The sequence below is a fragment of the Diabrotica undecimpunctata genome, chromosome 9, assembly GCF_040954645.1.
Source record: "Diabrotica undecimpunctata isolate CICGRU chromosome 9, icDiaUnde3, whole genome shotgun sequence".
NCBI classification, from domain to species: Eukaryota; Metazoa; Arthropoda; class Insecta; order Coleoptera; family Chrysomelidae; genus Diabrotica; species Diabrotica undecimpunctata.
Genome location: NC_092811.1, coordinates 102670525 through 102693442, shown reverse-complemented (window position 1 = coordinate 102693442; position 22918 = coordinate 102670525). Strand labels below are relative to the sequence as shown.

General features: G+C 33.7%; 1 protein-coding gene across 1 annotated transcript in view; it reads left to right on the top strand.

Annotated features, from left to right (window-relative positions):
• LOC140450346 (caspase-1-like) overlaps positions 1-22918 on the top strand; it is a 37192-nt gene that overhangs the window by 6951 nt on the left and 7323 nt on the right. The window contains exons 2-4 of the mRNA XM_072543937.1: positions 614-864; positions 12458-12607; positions 13123-13272. Of these exons, the coding sequence (XP_072400038.1) occupies positions 614-864; positions 12458-12607; positions 13123-13272 (551 nt within the window). The remainder of the gene's footprint in view (positions 1-613; positions 865-12457; positions 12608-13122; positions 13273-22918) is intronic.

Sequence of the window (22918 nt, the reverse complement as noted above, 5' to 3'; positions counted from 1 at the left end):
ATTAATAAAATAACGCAATTTGCATACCTATTTTATTTTAGTACTTACCATTTTCATTTCTATTTATATCACCAACTTGTCTGGAGTCTTTAATTAAAGACAAGAGCCTTTTAGTTCGGCTTGAATACATTTTTTTGCTCTACTTGCAGTAAACTCACTTAAAATATAACACAGAAGGGCTTCACCGGTCATTACAACAACATTTTTTTAAGGTTATGTTTTTGTAAAGGCCAATCTCCAATGACTTAAGAATAAAAAGGCCAAAGTCCAATGATCACTGGATATTGGCCCTTCAGTTAAGTAGAGTGAGCAGTTCTATGTGCACTTTGGCCATTTTAATTTAAACTGATTTGGGGGTAAACCCGAAATTTAAATTAAGAAATCTGCAACCACTCATACAAGAAGATTGACCTTTTTGAATTGAAAGTTTTGAATATTATAATTTTTGTGCTGATATTAACTCAATAAAGGCAAAAATGGAATTTAGCCCTTTTAATACTCAGGTCCAGATATGTCCTTAATAGGTCAACTTTGTATTTCAAAAACATGTTATAGTTTTTACATTTACTGTGATCTTTTTTATTATTTTAGTAGTTATAAAAATATATTTTAGAAACACGTCTGGTGAAAAATATGCAAGGATGCCAGTGCACAAATATTCTGCTTATTACAACATGGAACATCCTAAAAGAGGCATGGCCCTTATTTTCAACCACGAATTCTTCGACGATGAAAAATTACCAACCAGAAAAGGTACTGGAGAAGACTGCCAAAACCTTAAGGAGTGCCTTATTGCTTTGGGCTTTTATGTGCAGGTTTTCAAAGATTTAAATAGCGAGGATATTGAACAACACATTGAGGACAGTAAGTTTTTAATCGATTTATTTACATTATTTGTTTACAACAGCAAAAAAGTTTTAATTTCCAAAACATTCTTGGTTCCAAAACCCCCGCATCCATTCAAAAAAGTCAAGGTTATTATTATGTTTGCAATTAAATTAAGATAACCCATATATAGACTAGAAACTAACGATTTTCCTATGACACTCGTTGATACAAGTAGAGTAAGTTGCCTAAATCCGGGCCCCCACTTTGTTTTTGAATTTTAAAAAATTCAAATTTGAAAAAAAAAGATAATAAAACATTTTTCAATATATATCTTACTATGTTTTACATAGGAGTCTATTTTATTTATATTTTTTTATTAAGTTTTGTAAGCATGAAATTTTTTTCTTAAACATTGCATTTTTGTGTGTTTGAGAAATGTTTCCTAATGTGGGCCCCTAAAAAAATATTAGAGAAAATTTTAAGAAAAACTTAAAAATAAAACACTAACAATTTAAATGAACAAAATTGTAATTTTACATTGAAAATATAATAATTGACAGTCAAGTACGACAATAATCGCATATATAGTTGTCTTCTTCTGCGCCTGCACACTCAACGTGAGCACAGAGGGAACACAAGGCATATAACCCAACGCTCTCCTTTACAGTCATCTGAAAATTTAACATTTTTACAAAAAAAAAACAAATTTAACAAAACAAACACTCGGCGTCCTCTTCAGCTGTGACGGAAGATACACCTGGTGGAATTTATAACTCAGAAGAACCTGAGGATATGGTGTTGTGCGAGTCTTCTCCGGAGCTAGATTCTCCCTTGAACTTAAGACTTTTCTTAGCTTCTTAGCTTTCTCTTTTCTTTGCAATAGGAGGCATTTTGAACCACGACCTTTACCACGTGTGGGTTGTTTACTGGCATTAGCTACTTTCTCCTCTCTAATTGTTGCAGCCTCTTCTAATTGCGATTTGTAAGGAGAAGAAGTTATGAACTGAAGAATATAATTATGAAGAAGTACTGAACTGGTTGCTTTACATCCTCTAGTTCTTAATTTTCGGTATAAGGTTGATGCGAAATGGGCTTGTATGGAAAGAATTTTACTGTGTTCCATGTTCATTCTGAGGTTGGCTGTGGGTAGAATTTTGTTTCTCTGAGGATGACAAGTTAGCTTGACAGGATCCAGATGACTTTGGCGGAACAACTAAATCAGATGCTCTTGATGTTGATGGTACAGCCAGGTCAACTTCAACACCATTCAATTCAGTTTCACTGGGATTTAATTCTCTCTGCTCGTCTAGTTCCTGAGAAATTGTAGAATTTGGAGCAAGCTGTTGATTCTTACGTGAGTTACAGTACAATGACCGCTACCATCCAGTAAGTTCCACCACGTGGATTCCAACACGGGGCTACCGCTTGAACATTCTGGACTAAATTGCGACGTATTGAACAGCAAGATCAGCAATTAATAAATTATAAAAACACCATGTTAAAATCAATATTTTTCAGTCTGATTTAAATTATTATTGTTGTTACTAAAATCTTTGTCAGTCGAAATAAAAGTTTTAATTGTGAAGTTCAGTTTTTAAAAAAGTATTTTTCCCAAGAACATTCATAATTGGCGCAGAGTCAGTACGGAAGTGGAAGAGTCTTTATAGATCCTCGTCACTTTTAAGTGTTTGTCCACTGTTCCAAGAACCAGCCCCAGGGAAACCGTCTGCAGAGTTCACCCGAGGGAATTAGAGAATTAGAATTTAGAAGAAGCCTTCAGGAGCAAAGGAATGCACATCGGCATCGTCTTTATCCTGTAAGCGATTTTATTATTACTTAGAATTAAGAAGATTAGATTTTGAAAGAATTTTTAATAAATCAGACTCCTCTGAGTCCTTAGATTGAATCAGAGCTAAATTAGAAGATAAATAAAACAAAGATTTGAATAGATTAACACAAAGATTAAAGTAATTTAAAAATATCTCCTCAAAGTCCTTAGATTGACTTTAGAGTCAGATTTAGACAAATTGAATAGCTTAATAAATACTATATATTAATAAACATAGAGATTAATAGATAGAAAATAAGTAGATTAAGATTGATATATTTATATATTGATTATTGAAAATTACTATACCTATTTGACCATTGACTATATATTATATTGAAAATTTTTGAAATATGGCAGTTCCACAATTTGACGTTAAAAATTTATGCATTCTTCCAAATTTTGACGGAAATCCAAATGAATTACATGAATTTATTAAAGTTTCTACAATACTTCTAAACCATTATTATGACAGACTTAATGCAGCTAATATACAAAACAAATTTTTGCTTCATGGTATTATCAGTAAATTAACAGGTAGAGCCAAGGAAGTTATATCTGTATATGGATGCGAAAGTTGGGACGAAATAAAAAACGCATTAATTCAAAATTTTGGAGACCAGAGAGACGAAAATTCGCTTACAAGGGATCTAGTAAATTTAAGACAAGGCTCAACAGAATCTATTATGCATTTTTACGAAAAAATCATGGGACTTTTAAGCTGTATCAATAATTACCTAGAATTACATACCATAAATGCCGATATTAAAAGGAGCAAACAAGAATTTTTCCGTCAACAAGCTCTTACAACATTCTTAGCAGGCCTACGAGAACCAATGGGCTCTGTTATCAGAGCAATGAGACCAGGAAGTTTAGCCACGGCAATACAATACGTACAGGAAGAAAATAATGTTCGATATCTTCAAAAAAATCAAATAAATCAACCTTCAACATCAGGAAGAAGTGAAAATTATCAAGAACGCCGACCTCAGAGACAGCAGATGCCTGTACAAATCCAGAAACCATTTTACCAGCAGACAAATTTTGCACCTCCACGATGGCAGCAACCAATGAGACAATTCTATCCGCAGAATCAGTTTCAGCAACCACATCGGCAACAAAACTTCGATCAATTTAGACAAAATTCAAACCCTCCAGCATTCAGGACCCAGAACCAGTCAAATGTATGGGCACCCAAACCCGGACAGTCAAAGCAGTCTAGACCAACACCTATGAGTGGAATATCAGAAACCACAACCAGAGGCCGTCAAAATTTTACACCAAATTACCGGGCGCAGCCAAAATTCACCGTAGAAGAACTTTACAATATACAATGCCACGGAGATGAGCAAGAAGAGATTGACAACTACAATGATTACTACGAACCTGATTACGACAATTTTCTACAAGATACATATGAAAATCAACCAACCGAGTACGAAGAAAACGTAAATTTTCGAGAGGACCCATCAGAAGCAATCGGAACGTAATTGAACTTCATTCATTCCCCGACAAGAAGGAGCTACCCTACATCGAAATCTCTAAGCCTTCTTTACGACTTTTAATCGATACAGGATCCACAAAGTCATTTCTAAATCCAGAAATAGCTTCTTCATATTTTCCAAGTTACATAAAACATGAACCCTTTGTCGTCACATCAATTTTTCAAAACTATTCCCAAAAATATTGTGCCGAAATTCCTTCATTTTCAGAATTTAATTCTGACAGCAAAATGAAATTTTACCTCTTTAAGTTTCACAAAACTTTCGATGGTCTTATTGGCCTCGACAATCTAAAACTCTTCGAAGCCCAATTAAACTTCCCTAAATCGCTTCTAGTTACAAAAGATTCTACAATCCCCATTAAATATTACGAAACAAATAAAACACAATTTTATTCCATTCATTTGGAAGCAAATTCTATTAGCCAAGTGAAAATTCCTGTCAAAGAAGAAAAAGGAACCATCATTATTCCTACCCAAAAAGTACAAGGCGTCGTAGTACGAGAAGCCCTTACTAACGCCGAGAACCACCTCGCCTGGACCGAAATTGCCAACTTCACGTCAGAACCCATTCATCTTTCTCTTATGGAACCACTCGAAAGCAATAAAATAGACATTCAAGATTTCCATATATATTCCATGGAAACAACCTCCGGACCAGACTACAGACAAGATATCGACGACTTAATTAAAACCGAACATCTTAACGAAGAAGAAGAGGAACAAGTTCGCCACCTATGCCGAAAATTCTCCGATATATTTCACCAACCAGACACTCCTCTCAGCTTTACTAACGAAGTTAAACACCACATTAGAACCAAGGATGAAGAGCCTGTATATACGAAATCATACCGGTATCCGTATGTACACAAGGAAGAAGTAAAGAAACAAATCTCTTCAATGTTAGAGCAAGGGATCATTAGACCAAGTCAATCGCCATGGTCCTCGCCCATTTGGGTCGTGGCAAAGAAACCCGATTCATCCGGTAAAATAAAGTGGAGGATAGTAGTAGATTATAGAAAGGTCAACGAGAAAACAATTGACGACCGATACAGAATCCCTCACATTAGCAATATTTTGGACAAATTGGGAAGATGTCAATATTTTACGACCCTCGACTTAGCAAGCGGATTTCATCAAATCGAGATGGCTGAAGAAGACATTCCCAAAACAGCATTTAATGTGGAAAATGGACACTATGAATATTTAAGAATGCCTTTTGGACTTAAGAACGCTCCGTCCACGTTCCAACGTATGATGGACAACGTATTGAAGGGACTTCAAGGAGAAATATGCCTCGTCTATATGGACGACGTAATAGTATATTCAACATCACTACAGGAACACATAGTAAATCTCACAAAAGTATTTCAACGACTAAGAGAAGCCCGACTAAAAATCCAAGTCGACAAATGCGAATTCTTAAAAAAACAAGTTAATTTTCTAGGACACATAGTCACACAAGAAGGCATAAAACCGAATCCAGCGAAAATTGAAGCAATAGAAAAATACCCAATACCGAAAACAGCAAAAGAAATAAGAGCATTTCTTGGACTACTGGGATATTACAGGAAGTTTATTCGAGACTTCGCAAAAATCACAAAACCTCTAACAAGATGCTTAAAAAAGGATGCAAAGATCGAACATACACCCGAATTCGTAGAATGCTTTGAAACGTGCAGGAAATTATTAATGAATGAGCCATTATTGCAATATCCAGATTTTTCCAAACCGTTTAACCTCACAACAGATGCCAGTAACTTCGCTATCGGTGCAGTACTTTCCCAAGGACCAGTTGGCAGTGATAAACCAATTGCCTTTGCTTCCAGGACACTAAATGAAACCGAAACCAAGTACTCCACAATAGAAAAGGAAATGTTAGCAATGGTGTGGGCAACTAAGTATTTTCGACCTTACCTATTTGGAAGAAAATTTAAAATACTTTCAGACCACCGTCCTTTGCAATATCTATTCTCCCTAAAGGAACCCAACTCCAAACTAGTACGTTGGAGATTAAAATTAGAAGAATTTGACTACGAAGTAATTTACAAAAAAGGCAAAGCTAATACAAATGCGGACGCACTATCTCGAATCGAAATACACACAAAGGAAACTAAGGACATCGATTCACAAATTAAGGAAGTCTTTGATGATTTAGTAGACATGGAAGACGATGGATGGGCAATGACTAATAATCCAGATGCAGATCGAATAATCGACGAGATTGTAGAAGAAAAAGCAACAGAATTAATTGCAGAAAACATCCCAGAAGACATTGTTGAAAACGAAGATCAAAACATGGACGAAGACGGAAATGAAACAATACATACAGCAGTAGAAAATCCAATTCTTGGTATACCTATTTCGGAAAAACCACTTAACTTCTACAATAACCAAATTATAGTCAAAATCGTCAACTACAATCCACGACCTCCAGCAATTATACAAACCTTTCCGAATAAAAGACGTTATCATATCCAGCTGTCGAAAGATCAGTTAAAAGCTGATACCATAAAAATTTTTAAGGAACACCTCAACCCGAAAAAGAAGTATGCAATTTTATTTGAAGCAGAAGAAGAAATTTTTGCAGAAATTTGCGAAATTATCAGGAAAACTTTTAAACACAACGCATATGACTTAGTAAAGTGCAATCTTTTATTGGAAGATGTTAACCTAGAAGAACAACAAAAAGAGATTATAAAAAACTATCACGAAGGAAAAACGAACCATAGAGGAATAGCTGAAACAGAAAGTCAAATAAGGAAACGATATTACTGGCCTAATATGAAGAAGGACATAGAAGATATCATAAACTTTTGCGATATATGTCAAGAAAATAAATACGACAGACTTCCTCCCAAACCAAAATTTATGGTTACACCAACTCCCACTAAACCACTGGAAATAGTTCACATTGATTTATTCCAGGCTGATGGACAGAAGTTTCTAACCATAATAGACGCATTTTCGAAGTATGGGCAAGCCTACCCAATAAATGGAGGAAACGCAATCAATGTACTCAACGCCCTACTGATTTTTATAACACATCATGGACTCCCAACAATGATAGTAGCCGATAATGGTACGGAATTTAAAAATGGAGTAATACAAGAATTTGTAGACTCTCATAAAATCTCAATCCACTATACAACACCAGAGAATCCGCAATCCAACGGGATGATTGAGAGATTTCATTCTACGTTAATCGAACATCTTCGAATCCTAAGGAACACCAAAGCAAAGCTCTCGATTAAAGAACAAATGCTATACGCTATAATTGGGTACAATAATTCCATACATTCAGCAACAAAGTTAAGACCCATCGACATATTAAACGGACATATCGACGCAAAAGATCCCTTTGACGTTGACATACAGAAAGTAATACTGAACAATTATATCCAAAATCATAGAGAGATAACAAAAGAATTATATAAGGAAGTAAACCAACAAATACAAGAGAATAAAAATAAAGTCATTGAAAATAGAAATAAATCGAGACAAGACCCTATTACGTATAAACCAAGCACAAAAATCTATACACGAAAAACAGTTACCAGAAATAAATTACTTCCGCGATATTCCGCAAAACATATAAAAAGAAATAACGAAGTGACTGTAAAAACATCAAAAACTACAGTTCACAAGAAAAACATAAAACATCAACCTATATCAAAAACTAATTCTAAACCGTCCGCACAGGATTACCCTGACGATGAGAGAAGAAGAGAAGATCAAGGACCTGAAAGACAACCCAGGATTAATTCCCCTCAACCTGGGACAAGCAAAGATTCATACTAGTACACACGATTTCATATACTTTTTCAAACTACTACCAATAAAAGAAGAATTTGACAGAATTGAAACCAGTACGACGCAAAGACCACAGCAGTTCAAAATGGACTTAGCCATTACCTTTTTCGTGTATTATATTTATCCTTCATTTTCTTGTCCTATCTTATTAATCTTAACTTATCCGTCCAAACTTATCTCATCAATCTTCCGCCCAGATACAAATTCAAAACCCCAATCCAGAGTTACATAAATTCAAGGACAACCATCCCAGAGCAACCGCTAATGATTCCCAAAATAAGGACCATAGATATTCAAACAGCGATTAAATTCAAATCATTAAGGATTTGAATCATCAATTCTCTAAGGAAGATGAACATCTAGAGACAATTAATCCGAAATTATGGAACCATAGCCATAACCATTTTTGGATGACTCCTTTATATATCTTTATTACAATAATCTGCCTCTATATATGTTACAGGTATAAAACAAATAACAAAAAAAACCTAGCGACGAAACTCCAGAAGAGGCCAACTCAACAGTTCTGTTCGTCCCTCACAAAACTTCTTCAGGGGATGGAGTAGTTACAGTACAATGACCGCTACCATCCAGTAAGTTCCACCACGTGGATTCCAACACGGGGCTACCGCTTGAACATTCTGGACTAAATTGCGACGTATTGAACAGCAAGATCAGCAATTAATAAATTATAAAAACACCATGTTAAAATCAATATTTTTCAGTCTGATTTAAATTATTATTGTTGTTACTAAAATCTTTGTCAGTCGAAATAAAAGTTTTAATTGTGAAGTTCAGTTTTTAAAAAAGTATTTTTCCCAAGAACATTCATAATTCGTGTCTCCACAATGTATTCAGATTCTGTGAATATGTTTCGGTTAATAGGAAAAATTCCAGTAACTCTGAAGCCATTGATAGCTATCTTAGCCTTCTGACATTTAATGTAGCCTCTCCCAAAAATCTACATTACATCATAAGCACTAACAGGCCGATTACTATGTCGTAACCATTGTCGAATTTCTTCGCTGTACATGGCTTTTAGAGGTCCCATGAATGTCCTGTCAAGTGGTTGTATTTTGTGTGATGAATGAGATGGGAGTAATACAATTGAAACATAATTTTGTCTGACCAAATCGATTAAGTCAATATTTTGGGTGTGACAGAAATGTCCGTCTAAGATGAGAAGGACAGGATTCTCTTTCGAAGGATTTACAAATGCTATAAAGTGTTGGAACCACAATGTAAACAGATTTGCTTGTATCCATCCTGAGGGATGTGCCGCAAATATGGTTCCCGGTGGAGCCCCTTTTTCAGTTGATCGCTCAATTTCTTGCGTGGAAAAATGACTAAAGGGGGAACGAAGATTTCAGTTGCATTCATACTAGCAACAATTGTAATGAGAGATCCACGCTCAGCAGATGTCAGTGCAGCAACTTGCCTTTTTCCACGCAAACCGATTATTTTAGCCACTTTTGACTGTACGATATATATACATACCACTTTCATCTACATTGAAAATTCTATCAGGGGTAAAATTTCTTTGTCATAAACCTCTGCTAGAAGATTAAAAAATCTATCGGTATTTTCTTTACTGAATAATAAAGCTCTTGCAAAGGACGTGCCAGTTTGTTTTCGTTCTGTTAACTTCTTATTGGGGCGTTTTAAAAAAAGACTTGCCCATTTTTGCCCAGCCATTTCATGTTTGAAACGGTGCTGAACGTGATTCCTTTCAGCTAATTGTACAGCCATTCTTCGTAAATCTGTTCGTGTAAGGCCAAAGTATGAGGCTAAACAATAATTAACTAGTTCATTCTTAAGTTGTTTGCAAAAAGCCGGTGGCCTACCAACTTTTGTAAGAGATGCGTCTAAGGGATTTCCATATTTTTCTTTGGCCAATCGTTGCAGAGTTGATCTTGGCACATTATACATCTTACTGGCTTTTTTTTTAAGTCTATTGTCTTTTTTCGGAGAGCGTCAATCGCCCTTGACATGTCCGAAGGGGACCATGATCTCAATGTCTTTGTTTTCGGCATGATATCTACAACAATATTATCTATCAAATTCAATTTTACAAGCCAAAAAAGGGGACCACATTAGGAAATTTTGGGGGGCCCGGATTAAGCAACGCTTAACTAAAATTTAAATATCAAATTTCTTATTTTAAAAATAAACTAAAGCCAAATGTTAGACCATGAATCAGTAGCTTGTAATGTCTTCTTTAAAATAATATAATGGTTAAAGTACTTATCAGTATAATATTAAATTCCGGCAACAAAAAATAAAGATTTAGCTTATTCACTGACTACACCTCAAACGACTTACGACAGCGACTGAAATGGTCGGCCGTGCTTTGGACAAGGATCTAGGTACGCGCCTGTATATTGCCCGGAAAGCTTCGCGCAAGCGCACTTTAAGCTCCAGATTTCCTATGCTAATGTTTTGTGTCAAATATCAAATTTAAACTTCTAACATTGTTTTTAGCGGCGATTCTGGTTTTGTTTGTTTTGAAATTGGTTATTATTTACTGTTAACACGATTTATTTTTGGTGTAGGTCTTTGGGAATATCTAATAATGACTATTTCATACAAAAACGTGTAGGAATATCAGAGTGATGGGTTTGATCGTTACTTGATGGAAATTCATTTTATATAACAATAAAACACCGAAAACTTTGTTTTCAAAACTTCTAAAAAATTTAGTACAATTTTTTATCACTACAGCTGTTTCGGCAGAGTGCCTTTCTCAAGTGATCTATTTTTGGTATGTGTTTACACTTTATAGTCTTTAGGTTGAGGAAGGGAGAACTGTTTGTCTCAAGTTGGTCATTCAGAATTATGTCTATGTTTTTTAATTAATTTGTTAATTTCCATAGTTTCTAATAAAGTTAGCTTAAGGCCTTTATTTTGGATGTGAAGAATTTGAAATTCGTCATTAAAAGAACGATTATGATCTAGAAGGTGAATTGCGTATGTAAATGCGTAAACGTGCGTAAATATCAGTTATATGTCATTGTAATGGGAATAAAATCTCATTAAAAAAACGCAGTTATATGCATTTTATAGGGTATATACAATTCGCAATAAGTATTTGATTATTCAACTGATATTTTTTTGGAAAATACGTGTACATGTGAACGACACTTAGTAATAAACATTATACACAATGATGAAGCTACAATTAAAATCTAACCTAGGTGCTGTTTGTAAGCATTAGGCAATCCCCATAACACTTAAAATAGATTAGGTAAAACAATTTAATAGATATTAGGTACTTTAAAAAGTTTTTACCTATTAACAATCACATTGTGTAGTTTATCCTACACTAGAAATCAAAACAAAAATAAGTCAAATAAATTTAATATACATTATGTATTTTACATATTTTTTAAGTGTTGATACAAAATAAACTGGCAAATTTACTTAAAGGGCTAGAATCAAACCCATTGGTACCTACTTTTTAAATATTAAAAAAATGCCAGCTGAAGTCCGTTTGAAGAGGTTTACTCTCCGGACACTGGAACTCACTTAAGCATGGGTGTATGTTACCTGAAGTAAAATCTAATTAAAATATTAAACATCATATAATATTATCAACATCATGTACAATCTTTGGTAACACATTTCATTTTAAAGGGTTTTTACCCAAATATTTTGGTGGCTCAGGCATGGTAACCTGTATTTTAACCTGATGATGGAACAGTTGTTCCGAAAACGTTCGTGCTTTTAATGTTGCCCTTTTAAGGGTTTTTATAAAATAAAATATACCCACATACAAAGACTAACCTCTTTTTTTTTTTAAATATTAATTTAGCACATCAAATCAGTATACCCACATAGTGTTAAACAGGAATATTAGCAAATCACAATTTTTCTTGCTATAAACAACAGATCATATTTTAACTATATTGTCAATAAAGGTGGCTTTTTCTCTGGATACTTTAAAAAATAATTAGTTCTTTTCATTGTGCTTGCTAGCTCCCTCAAAAAAAGCTTTAGTCAGATTTCTGGCTCGTACAAAGAATAATTCATGTAAATGTTGCAATTCATTTTTAATGTCAAACACCATTTTCAGATCGGTCGCAGGATTAACGTGATCTGAACTAGTTGTTACACAACTTTTATCATTACATGACTTTTTTAACTAACGTAACAATAATTTTAGATACAAACATAGATATTATATTCATATTCTAGTAGTTAAAAAAATAAACTTTGAAGCAAAAAGACAGGTTATGTTATTATTATGTGGTCTACTGTTGGGCATAATTTTTACTACACGACACCAAATGCCAAACTGCGCTTGCGCGAAGCTTTCAGGCAGATATTATTGGGGTGTACCTAACTCGATGGTAGTCTGTTGCAAAATTCACAAAGAAAATGTACCCCTCAGACCAATTTTCGGCAGCTGGTTCTTCTTCTAAAAGGAGATAATATATACTGACTTGACTTTTCAAATAATATTTACAAAAAGCTATATTTTTTTTCAGCTGCCAAAATCGATCATAATAAATATGATTGTCTGTTAATTTCTGTTCTTTCCCATGGTAAAATGGGAATAGTATATGCAAAAGATGTACCGTATAGGCCTGAAAAACTATGGACACCTTTTACTGCAGACAAATGTCCCAGTCTTGCAGGTAAGAACCATTTTTGAATTTTTCTCTTTAGTATAGGTAAAGAACCCATTATAAACAGTTTTAAAAACAGAGCGTAACCAATTTTATGGTATTCAATCTTTACCAACTTTCAAACTATTTGTTTTACTTACAGCTAAATATCCTACGCATACAATTGGAAATAAATATTGGTTGTAAGGTTGTCAAATATTTGTTATTTGTGGTTTTTTCTCTGGGATTCCCGTGTTCTTCATCGATCGTACCACAGTACACCTTGTTCAGGCTGGAATTTATTTTGAAAATATGTCAACCACAAGGTGAAAGTATACTTGTATAACTCAGTTATAAGGGAAATTAGGTGCTTTGGACTCAGCTGATACAGGGTTCTAGAATTCTGGAATGAGTAACTTGATTAAATGGAAAGTATTCAATTGGCTGCAGTATGACCGGTTTACAATAGACGGCTTCAATCAAAAAACTCGTATTAGCTGTATATACATGTTGTGAAAAATAAAGATCGTTGATTAATTTTGTAGGAAAACCCAAAATATTCTTCTTGCAAGCCTGTCGAGGTGATCAATTCGATGGTGGGATCACATTGAAAAAAACTGAAACTGATGGAGAGCAGACTTCTTATAAAATTCCAGTTGAAGCTGACTTCCTCATAGTATATTCTACAATGAGTGGTAAGTTAAAAATTCGGAATTCTATAATTTATTTTATTTTTGTTGTTTAACATTTAATCCTACACTGTTTTTATCTCGTCTTTCGTTAAAATTAACAATATTAAGACCATCAATGACATACCAGGCTATTCCTTTAGCCAGGCTATTTATCATTGGTGATTTATCCCTGTTATCACTCTTATGCCATTTCTAATAATGTCTTTTTTTGTTTAATCTAGCCATTCATGTACACATCATTCTTTATATGTATATTTGACTTACTGGTAAGGCTTGATCTATACTATTTTACTTAGTAATACTACGATCTAGCTGACGCTGCTAAGAATTATTTTTTAGATATTTTTTTATCAAAATATTCTATTAAACTATCCAGTTATTGCAGAACCAGAACCTGCTACATAATTTTTTGAACTATTTTTAAACAGTGGCGCACGCAGGGGGGGGGGGTTTGGGGGTTAACCAAACAATTGTACCTCACTTAGATTTATAAGAGTTAGTTAACACCTGTTAAAAAACAGTAGTTGATTTCTTAACCATTTTTAACTTAGTGTAGCTTATCAAACCCATTTTTATTATTTTATTATACAGTGCGTAAATTTTTCAATTAGGCATACGCTGTTGCATGTAAGTAGTAAATGCTCCAACGCCGACAAGACTATTGTCACTTTAAAAGGGTTCAATGTTTAGCCGTTCTAGACAAACTTAGACCGAAATTTGAAAATTATATTCCTTTATTTATTAATTATATTTTCACAATGCAGAAATGTACAAAAACTAAAAGGTACGGAGTAATTCTATGGAACGTTCAGATGTGTTAAATCTCTTATAAAAATGGGTCTTTCTTGTCTGTGCGAACTTGTTTATCTTCTATCGGACTTGTGAACGTAATGTTTTTCTAAGAAGCAGTACTTCCGAAAAGTGACATAGGGATTTGAAAATGGTTACTAATAGCATTGAACAATTTTCCAAGAATCACGAACAACGATTTTTGTAATACGACAATGTTGACGTCATTCAGTTCCTTGACAACATAGATTTAATTAGTTAACTCAAGAGAAAGGAGCCTTTTGAGTTAGGTAAATGAAAAGTGGAAAGCAGAACATGATGATGATACGATGACACGTAATTGACAACATAAGCAAAACAAGATTAATTAAATTCTAAAAGAAAAGTAAGGAAATTGATTTAGGTCATCATTCTTGCACATTTTATTATTATTATTATTTACATTTCCTCTCACGTCCGCTGCCACTTCATCCTCCCACCTTTTTCGTGGCCTTCCTTTTGGTCTTGTGCCTTGCATTTTACTATCTATGCATCTTTTCGGGAATCTTTTAGTCTCTGTTCTCACTATATGGCGAGCACATTGAAGAATCTGTTTAACGAATTCTGAGATCGATGCTTTTTTGAACAGTTGTTAGAGTTCATGGTTGTACCTCGATCTCCTTACTCAGTTTTTGTTAATAGGTCCAAATATCTTCCTTAGGACCTTTGTGTTTTTTGTGCCATCACCAATGTCTCGTATCCTTGTAGTATAAATTCCAACTCTGAAGGAGTAATGTAGGTTGATCAAGGTGCACCCACCAGCAAGATATCTGGAAAAAAATTGGCTTAGTATCAGTATCGTAATCTATTTAATTATAATTGTTTCAGGAAAAGAAGTAACAAAGAAATAGAGCAATATTTGAGATGCGTTCTCGAAGTCGAAGAGAAAGCTAAAAGAGTGTAAGAAAAGTGGAGCTGGTGCATGTAACATTAAAAAGTACGTCTACGCTGGCCAAATGCAATTTTTAAATAAAGTGCTCTAGACGAGGGAAGTTGCAGAAAGTTTAGAAGGTATTTTGAGAACGATTTCCGAAGTGGAAATTGAAACGTCAATAAACTTACTTTAATCTTTAATTGTGGCTTATTCTCATTTAAATAGTAATTAGTTTAGATGGTAGAACAGACAACAATAAAGAAGAATATGTTGATACTCTACCCGAAGCCCCATTGTCCCCAAGGAGACCACCAAACCGCGAGAACACAGAAGACGTCGCCAGCCTGATGAGGTTGAGCTAAAAATGATAAAAGCATTAGAAGAACCACCACTTAGTCCCCATATTTCTTTCATTCAAGGACTTCAAAGACTTTTGCCATATTTGAACAATTTCGACGACAGTGAATCTTAAATTCCAAGTGGGTGTTTTGAGAGTAATTTCTAAAATATAGAACAAACGTAAAAACACTGCTTAACCTCAACTCCTTCCACCGCAAACACCTTACTACTATTCTAAGAGCTATTCTTTCCCGCAGCATCAATTATTGTCCACATCACAAATGTCTTATTCCAATCAATTCAGCGCAATTAACAGCTTCCAACCACAATAACCCCAAACCCCAAATCGCCAAACCCACCAATTCAAAATCAACAGAATCACAATAACGATTTAAACCACCAGCAGGTATGCTCTTCGAAAGGACAGCCGCCTGAATATAGACAAGAACAAGCCACTGCAAAATATTATTTATATATATATGTGACCAAGAGATTTTGGCCACATTTCCGGAGCCCATTTCATCAGCGAGCCGCTCCCCATCTGGATCTGTGTATTCTGATACCATCTATAAATTTTCTTAATTTCAAGTTGTTTATCAAATTTTATTTACATGACAAAGAATATTGCAAACATTGGCTTACATTCATTTTTTTGTACATTTCATGTATACTTACGGTGACCATATGTACTTATTTAAGTAGGACAGTACTTATTTTTAAATATTGTCCTAATGTACTTTAAACCCTTTTTAAGAACACGCGAATGTACTTATTTTTTCTAAAAGAAGGAATATTTTTATCTATTATCCTCAGTTAATTCTCTTTGGCATTTTTACTTAAATTTTGGCCCGCTGTGCAACGTTGCATCTGAACAAGCATTCAGATAATGACCTTCGGCTTCGACTGTTGCCGAATATCGAATAAAATGTAGTATGGTAAAATTTTTAGTATGGTTTTGTCATTCATCGTCACCGTGATGAACTGTTGAAGTGTTATTTATTGTATTACCATTGTTTAAATAGGACTAGTTAGACAATCCTTATGGACCAAACGTTTGACTTTTACTCTGCCGTCATATGGCGGCCTCTAGTCATAAATTTAAAAAACTATTAATAGAAACTTAATTCTCGGCAGGATTCTATTCGAGTATATTTTTACCTGTCTCATGACTAAGGCAAACCTGTACACGGATGCCAGATTGTGAAGAAAATATAAGACTTTAATAAAATGCTTATTGTTATTATCGTTGTATGCGTCTAGTGAAAGATAACTTGACTATTTCGAGAGAATATTTCAAATTGTTTTTATACTTTGAGACTTGCTAAATCTAAATTGGTTAGTAATCTATTTAAATAAAGTAGGTAAATGCTGACTTTTTTTTTAATTTTTATTAGTTTATCAGATATTTATTTTGGTTATATGATTTGCTAGACAAGGATTAAATATTTAATTGAAATACACTCGATTGCTATCGTCTTAGAACACTCATGCGGAGGTTTATTTTTTAGTCAAGATTTAAGTTTTATCATTGTTTAAAAAAGAAAATCTTTTTAAACAATGGTTTTATGTATGTTTTGAGAAAATTAAATTTTCAATATTTTAATCTTTAAAATGACGTTTGAAAATATAGTAAATTTATGGGTATGGTTTTTTGATAATGGTTTTGAAACAAATAAACACATCGATATGCCACAACAAGAGGCAACACATATTTAGGGACAAATTAATCTATGTGTTGGGATAAAAGGAATAATAATTAACAACACTTTAATAAATAGTATCCTTTATTTTATTTATTTATGTATTTTATAATATAAACACCAGTTTTGTATTTCTGTTTACATGAATGAGAAGTTTAAATGAATGAGCTGTTTATTAATGAAATCATTTTAAATTACAAAGTGATAGAGATACAATTAGTGATAAAAATTGATTGTAACATTATTTTCATGAACTAAAATAAGCAATGTATGTAGTGCGAAACACTATTGGCACCGTGGATGGTTGTTTTGCTATCGAAAACGTATGAAAAACGCGTGGTGTCGTTAACAAACCTTCCTCTTCTACCTCACTATATTTTTTTGGTTTGCATTTAGATAGTTTTGGTCAAAATGCTTACTGCATAGAAATTTTTTTTTAAATCGGGTAGCTCCAGACTTTCCAATGCAGCATTACCTACAACAATATTATTATTAACACAACTGAAAAAAAAGGCAATTTTCTGCACAATAAAGTAAAAAAACAATTTAAGTTCTGCATTCAAAATATAAATAACTTGGCAGTTATGCCAACATATTTTTAATTTTTTTGGTAGTATGGGTATGGGTATGGGATCTAGTCTTTCACCCATTCTAAGTAGCTATATCAAGGATGATGTTATCAGTGATTGTATCAACAATTGCACTTTTTTCATTCCTTTTTTTAAAGATATGTAGATGATTTAGTTTTGGTACTTCCTAAACACAAAATTATTGAACTAGTCAACATTTTCAAGTATCATAATCAACATATACAATTTACAGTTGAGGAAGAGGTAGACAATTCTCTAGTTCCTTAGAGTAGGTTTCAAATCCAGTGCTTTATACAGGTTGGTGAATTGTTTGCAGTTGGTAAGTTTGGTATGGTTGATTCGTAGTTGTAATAGTCGATGCTTCTCTTCTAGTTATGAAGTCTAGGGAGAGATGACCAATAAAAGATTGAAGTTTATGAAAAGTTGTTTTGCTCTTTTGCTCTAAGTTTTGTCAAGTATCCTCTACCGACTTTTTAAAAACGAATTTCGAGATTCGTTAGCTAGTTGAATTGGAGTGACTTCAGTCACCCCATGGTTGGTAACTTCTTTGGCAAAATGATCTGCTGTTTTATTACCAGTAATTCCGGTGTGAGAAGGCAGCCATATGAGAGAGACTGTTACATCGTAAGCAGAGAGATTTTGGTATATGTCATGAATGTTTTGAACTAATAGGTGCTCAGTGAAAATTGTATTGACTAAATGGATATATGAAAGATAATCTGAACAAATGGCAATATGTCTGTTTTGATGTGAGATGCATTTAAAAGCCAACACAATACTATATAGTTCACCTGTGCAAACGTTGCATATTAAGGGTAACCGAGATGATCTTACAAGTTCATGTTTAGTGGTTACTGCACAACCAATACCAGTGGTAGTTTTAGAAGCATCTGTATAGAGAATTAAATTCTAAAAATGCTTTCTTTATAAGAAGGTTAGAAGATTCAAGTTTGTTAAAAATAGTGAGTGAGGTATATATTGAAGGGATATCTTTAGCCCAGAGGGGAAGTAAAGGTAGAGGAAATAAACTAGTCAGAAAAAGGTCAATATTTTTAAGTAGTGGACAAATTAATTAAGGTATAGGTTTTATGATAAGGTGTTGGTTATTGTTAGTGGAAGAAGACGGCATTGTGGCAATTAGGGAATGAACAAGATTACATGGATTTGCAGATGTTGATGCAGCATACGAAAGTAGAAGTGATTATCGTCTTAGGGTAGGAGAAAGTTCATTAGATTCACGGTATACACTCTCAATAGGACTAAAGCGAAAAGCGCTCAGACCTAGAAGTAGTTTTATTGGCACCCCATTGAAGATGACTGAGGGTTTAAAAATGTTCAACCTTTTAAAACAATTGATTTTAAGTTCAGAGATTCGATTTTTTCAATTTAATCTTGAGTTAAACATAAAACCGAGAATTTTACAATAATTAACACCAGAAAGTAGAGAATTGTTAAATAAAATTTGGGGTAAGGGAGTGAAAATCCCTATGGAAAATTTTATTAATTTGGTTTTGCTCTCAGAGAGTGATAATCCTAGTTTGTTAAATCTATCTTGAAGTAGATTTACTACACTTTGTATAAGTTTATATGAGGATGGGACATATTTAAGATGGCAGTAAATGATTAGGTCATCAGCGTATTGAACATATTTGATGGGAGGCAAATTTCGTTGATGGCAAGAATGAATAAAGTTAAACTTAATGCAGATTCTAAAGGGACACCTTTATTTTGAGGAAGAGATCGAAAAAGTTTACCCTTGGCAAGGACTTTAAAGATTCTTTCAATTAGATATTTTTTTACAAATGAGAAAATATTACCATTTAAATTATAGTGGGAGTTTTTGTCAATGATTGCTTTTCTGGAGATTGAATAAAATGCCCCTTCAACGTTAAATATAGTTGCTACGACATCTTGTTGACTATAGATTGCTTAAGAAATGTGTGTTTGAAAAATAAAAAAGTTATCAATAGTAGACCGATTACGTCGGAAGCCGGATTGAGCGTCGGGAATAATATTATACTGTTTAACGAACCACGTGAGTATTTCATTGATCATTGTTTCAAGAAGTTTGCAGGTAATACAAGTAAGAGAAATCAGACGAAAGATATTGGAGTTATAGAGGGCTGGTCAGGTTTTTTAATTGGAATGATTATAGAATTGCGCCAAACATCTGGGAATTTTTGTGTGTTCTAGATAAGGTTATAAATTTCGAGAAGTTTGGAGAGAGATTTTTTAAAAATATATAAGGGATATCATCGGGATCATCAGCAGATTTTGTAAATGAAAACAAGGTAAATTTTAGTTTATTTAGGGTAAACAAGCCGTTCATAAACTTGACATCGTGTGGAGTTGACGAGATGGTGGAGAAAGATTGAGCGCGTAAAGAACTGGGAGTAAAAGCTATATTACTTTTATTGAATCTGTCTTCAACCCCATTAGCGAGTGTGTCAGAAATGAATTGACTGTCAGAGATAACTGTGTTGTTGAAGAAGATGATAGGAGAAACAGTTAGGATATAGGAATGAAGGATGACTAAATTCATAGGATGAAGGTTAGTTTTATTGCCTTGGATTTGTGAAACAGTTTTTTTTATAAATGAGAGTGGAGTTATCATATCCACTGGTAACTTTAACATCCTAATATATAAAACCAAATAATGTAAACTAAATTGTAACATATAACTTTTATCGGGTTTTTACCCAGATATTTAGTGGCTCAAAAAATGTACACCTAGACACTGATGATGGAATATGGATTCCGAAAACAATTTGTCTTCATGACATAGCCCGTTTGGGTTTTTTAATTTATGTACCTTTTATAAAGGATTTTAACAAAAATTTTTTTTGTAATGATTTTTCTTTTATCTTAGTGTAGATTAGGGCAAGATCTTTCATTAACGATTGTCAGCGGTATGTCAGTGGTAAATTTACTGGCTTCATTTAGAGGTTCGTTGGTGCCTAAGGAATTTTCGAGAAATTTTTCAAGATAATTCTAGAAAACCCTAATTTTTGTGTTTTCATAGGATTTGAGTGCAGCTTTTAGTTCGAAATAGTTTATAAGAGAGTTCGGATGATTGGTATCTTGTTGTGAAACTGAGGATGAATAATGAAAGGGCGAAGGAAGAAAAGAGTATATATAGTTAGGTCCAGATTTGTTGCAAAACTTTTATTTTAAATTTTCTGCCAGAATCTTGGCTGTCTCTTAATTGTCAAGGATAACCTTTCGATTAAAAAAGAGATTGGATATTTTAAGGTTATTTTTTGTTAACAATTTTTTTTCCAAACTGGACTTGGGCTAGTATTTGATGTACATAAAGTTTTCTTACTTAATTAAATATCGTGTCTAAATTTGGCAAAAGATGAAGTAAAAATATACAGAGAGCAGAAAAAATGAATAAATGCGAGAGAAAGAGAGAAATTCTATTCATCATGTATGCTGTGATTAGATTTGACATCAGAAGATTTATCAGAGGATGCACTTATATATACTCTTGTAAGTCGGAGATGGGCTGTTCTTTTAACTTTTTTAAGATTCTAGTGATACGGTTTTTTAGTGATCTTTTCCTTGTACCTATGTAGAGCTGCAATAAGTCCTTTTGAATACCATCTATGTTGGAGGATTTTTAAGCTTCTTGTAGTGGGGTGATACATACAAAAGAGTTCTCAAGAAATGTAATAAGTTGCGTGGAATTGAGTGTAAAATTAGTCGGATTATCTTTGTAAATCATTTCTATAGCGGAAATATAATAAGGTTTCATCGAGTAATCCAATCAAAGATTAGATTTGGACATTTTTTGGCTGGTTTCGGTGGCATTGAAAATGTCGAAGGAGGAAAAGAACTTAATAGAGCAAGAATACCGGATGAAGATAAATGGTAGGAGTATCATGAGAACTGTCATTGAAGTGTCCCCTTTTTTGTCCTACTGCCAACATGGGCTTTGAATTAGTACGACGAGAGATGGATAAATCCATAATGGCAGCCAGGATGGGTATGCAGTTAACGGAGATGGACTCAATTTCCGAAGATAGAAATTCTTTTGATGAAGTTAAGGATTCAGGATTAAGGACTCCTTAGAGTCAGCTGAAAATGAAGAAGAGGGAGGAGCATTAGCTGCAATGAGTGTCTGATCTGGTCAACTGGAGACTTTGCAATCAGACTCCACGGTACGACCCGTAAGCTTACAAAGAAAACACTATAGTCTGTCAGAGAATAAAAATATTTTAAAGGATGTATTTTCATGGTTAATTAACAGAGAAGATTGCACTTCGAAGTTCACCTTGTCAGCTATTTCAAATGTTACCCTAGGAAAACTCATGATATATGCCTATTGATCATCTGATGTTCCGTATTTTTTAGGGACTGCTCGATTAGGAATGCGGGATGAAAGGAGATACATTTGAAATAAGGATTCTTTTGGTCGCAGAAAGAAGCCTGCAGATAAAGATGACGGTGGAATTAATTATGACGTTCGGTGTATTAGTTGATCAACGATGTCGGTAGAAGTGAGGAAAATGCAGATTCGATTATTCGAAATGCGAGATGTAAAAGTAATATTTTTTGGATAAACTATTTCACCAATTTCTTTAATATATTTAAATAAAACAGTATTCAAAATGGAGTGGATGACAATAACTTGTTCCCTTTTAGAAAACGAACGGGAAGGAGGTCTAGAGACTGCGTCAACGACATATGATTTTGGGTTGGAATTGAAGTTGTTTTGTGTAAATGTAAATATTTAATTGCTGTTCATGATGTGTAGTCCTGGTTACCCAGACCGTAACACAATACCTAAATGTGAGTACCTAATGGACCCTCTTCCAAACTGGAAAGAAAGAAAAAAAGGATCTCACCTATTTCTTGGGATTTTCACTGGTTTTCTTTAATTACACCAATATAGCCGCAATTAAATTCGACTATTGAAATATAAAACCAAATTTGATACTCGTTTTCCTATCACATTGTGATTAAAGAACTTCGCTTCGTATTGTTAACTCGTCGATGAATTACTTTATCTGTTTAACACTGTTTAAATCTTTAAAATCCGCGAGGAACTTTAAAAAGGGTGTTTAACCTTTGACAGTTATTTGACGTTTTTTGAATCGATTATTTGAAGCTTTATTTATAAACTTCAACATTTTATTAAAAAAAAAAACAGTTTGAAAAAGTGCTTTTTAGCTTCTAAACATTTATACTACTTTTGATATTTTTCATGTCATACGGCTGTACGTAGGCTTAATGAAAAGCTGGTGTAAAAGCACAATTAAAAAAAAACAGAAATTTCCATAACCAATAACAAGAAACAAGCTGAGAAATTGCAG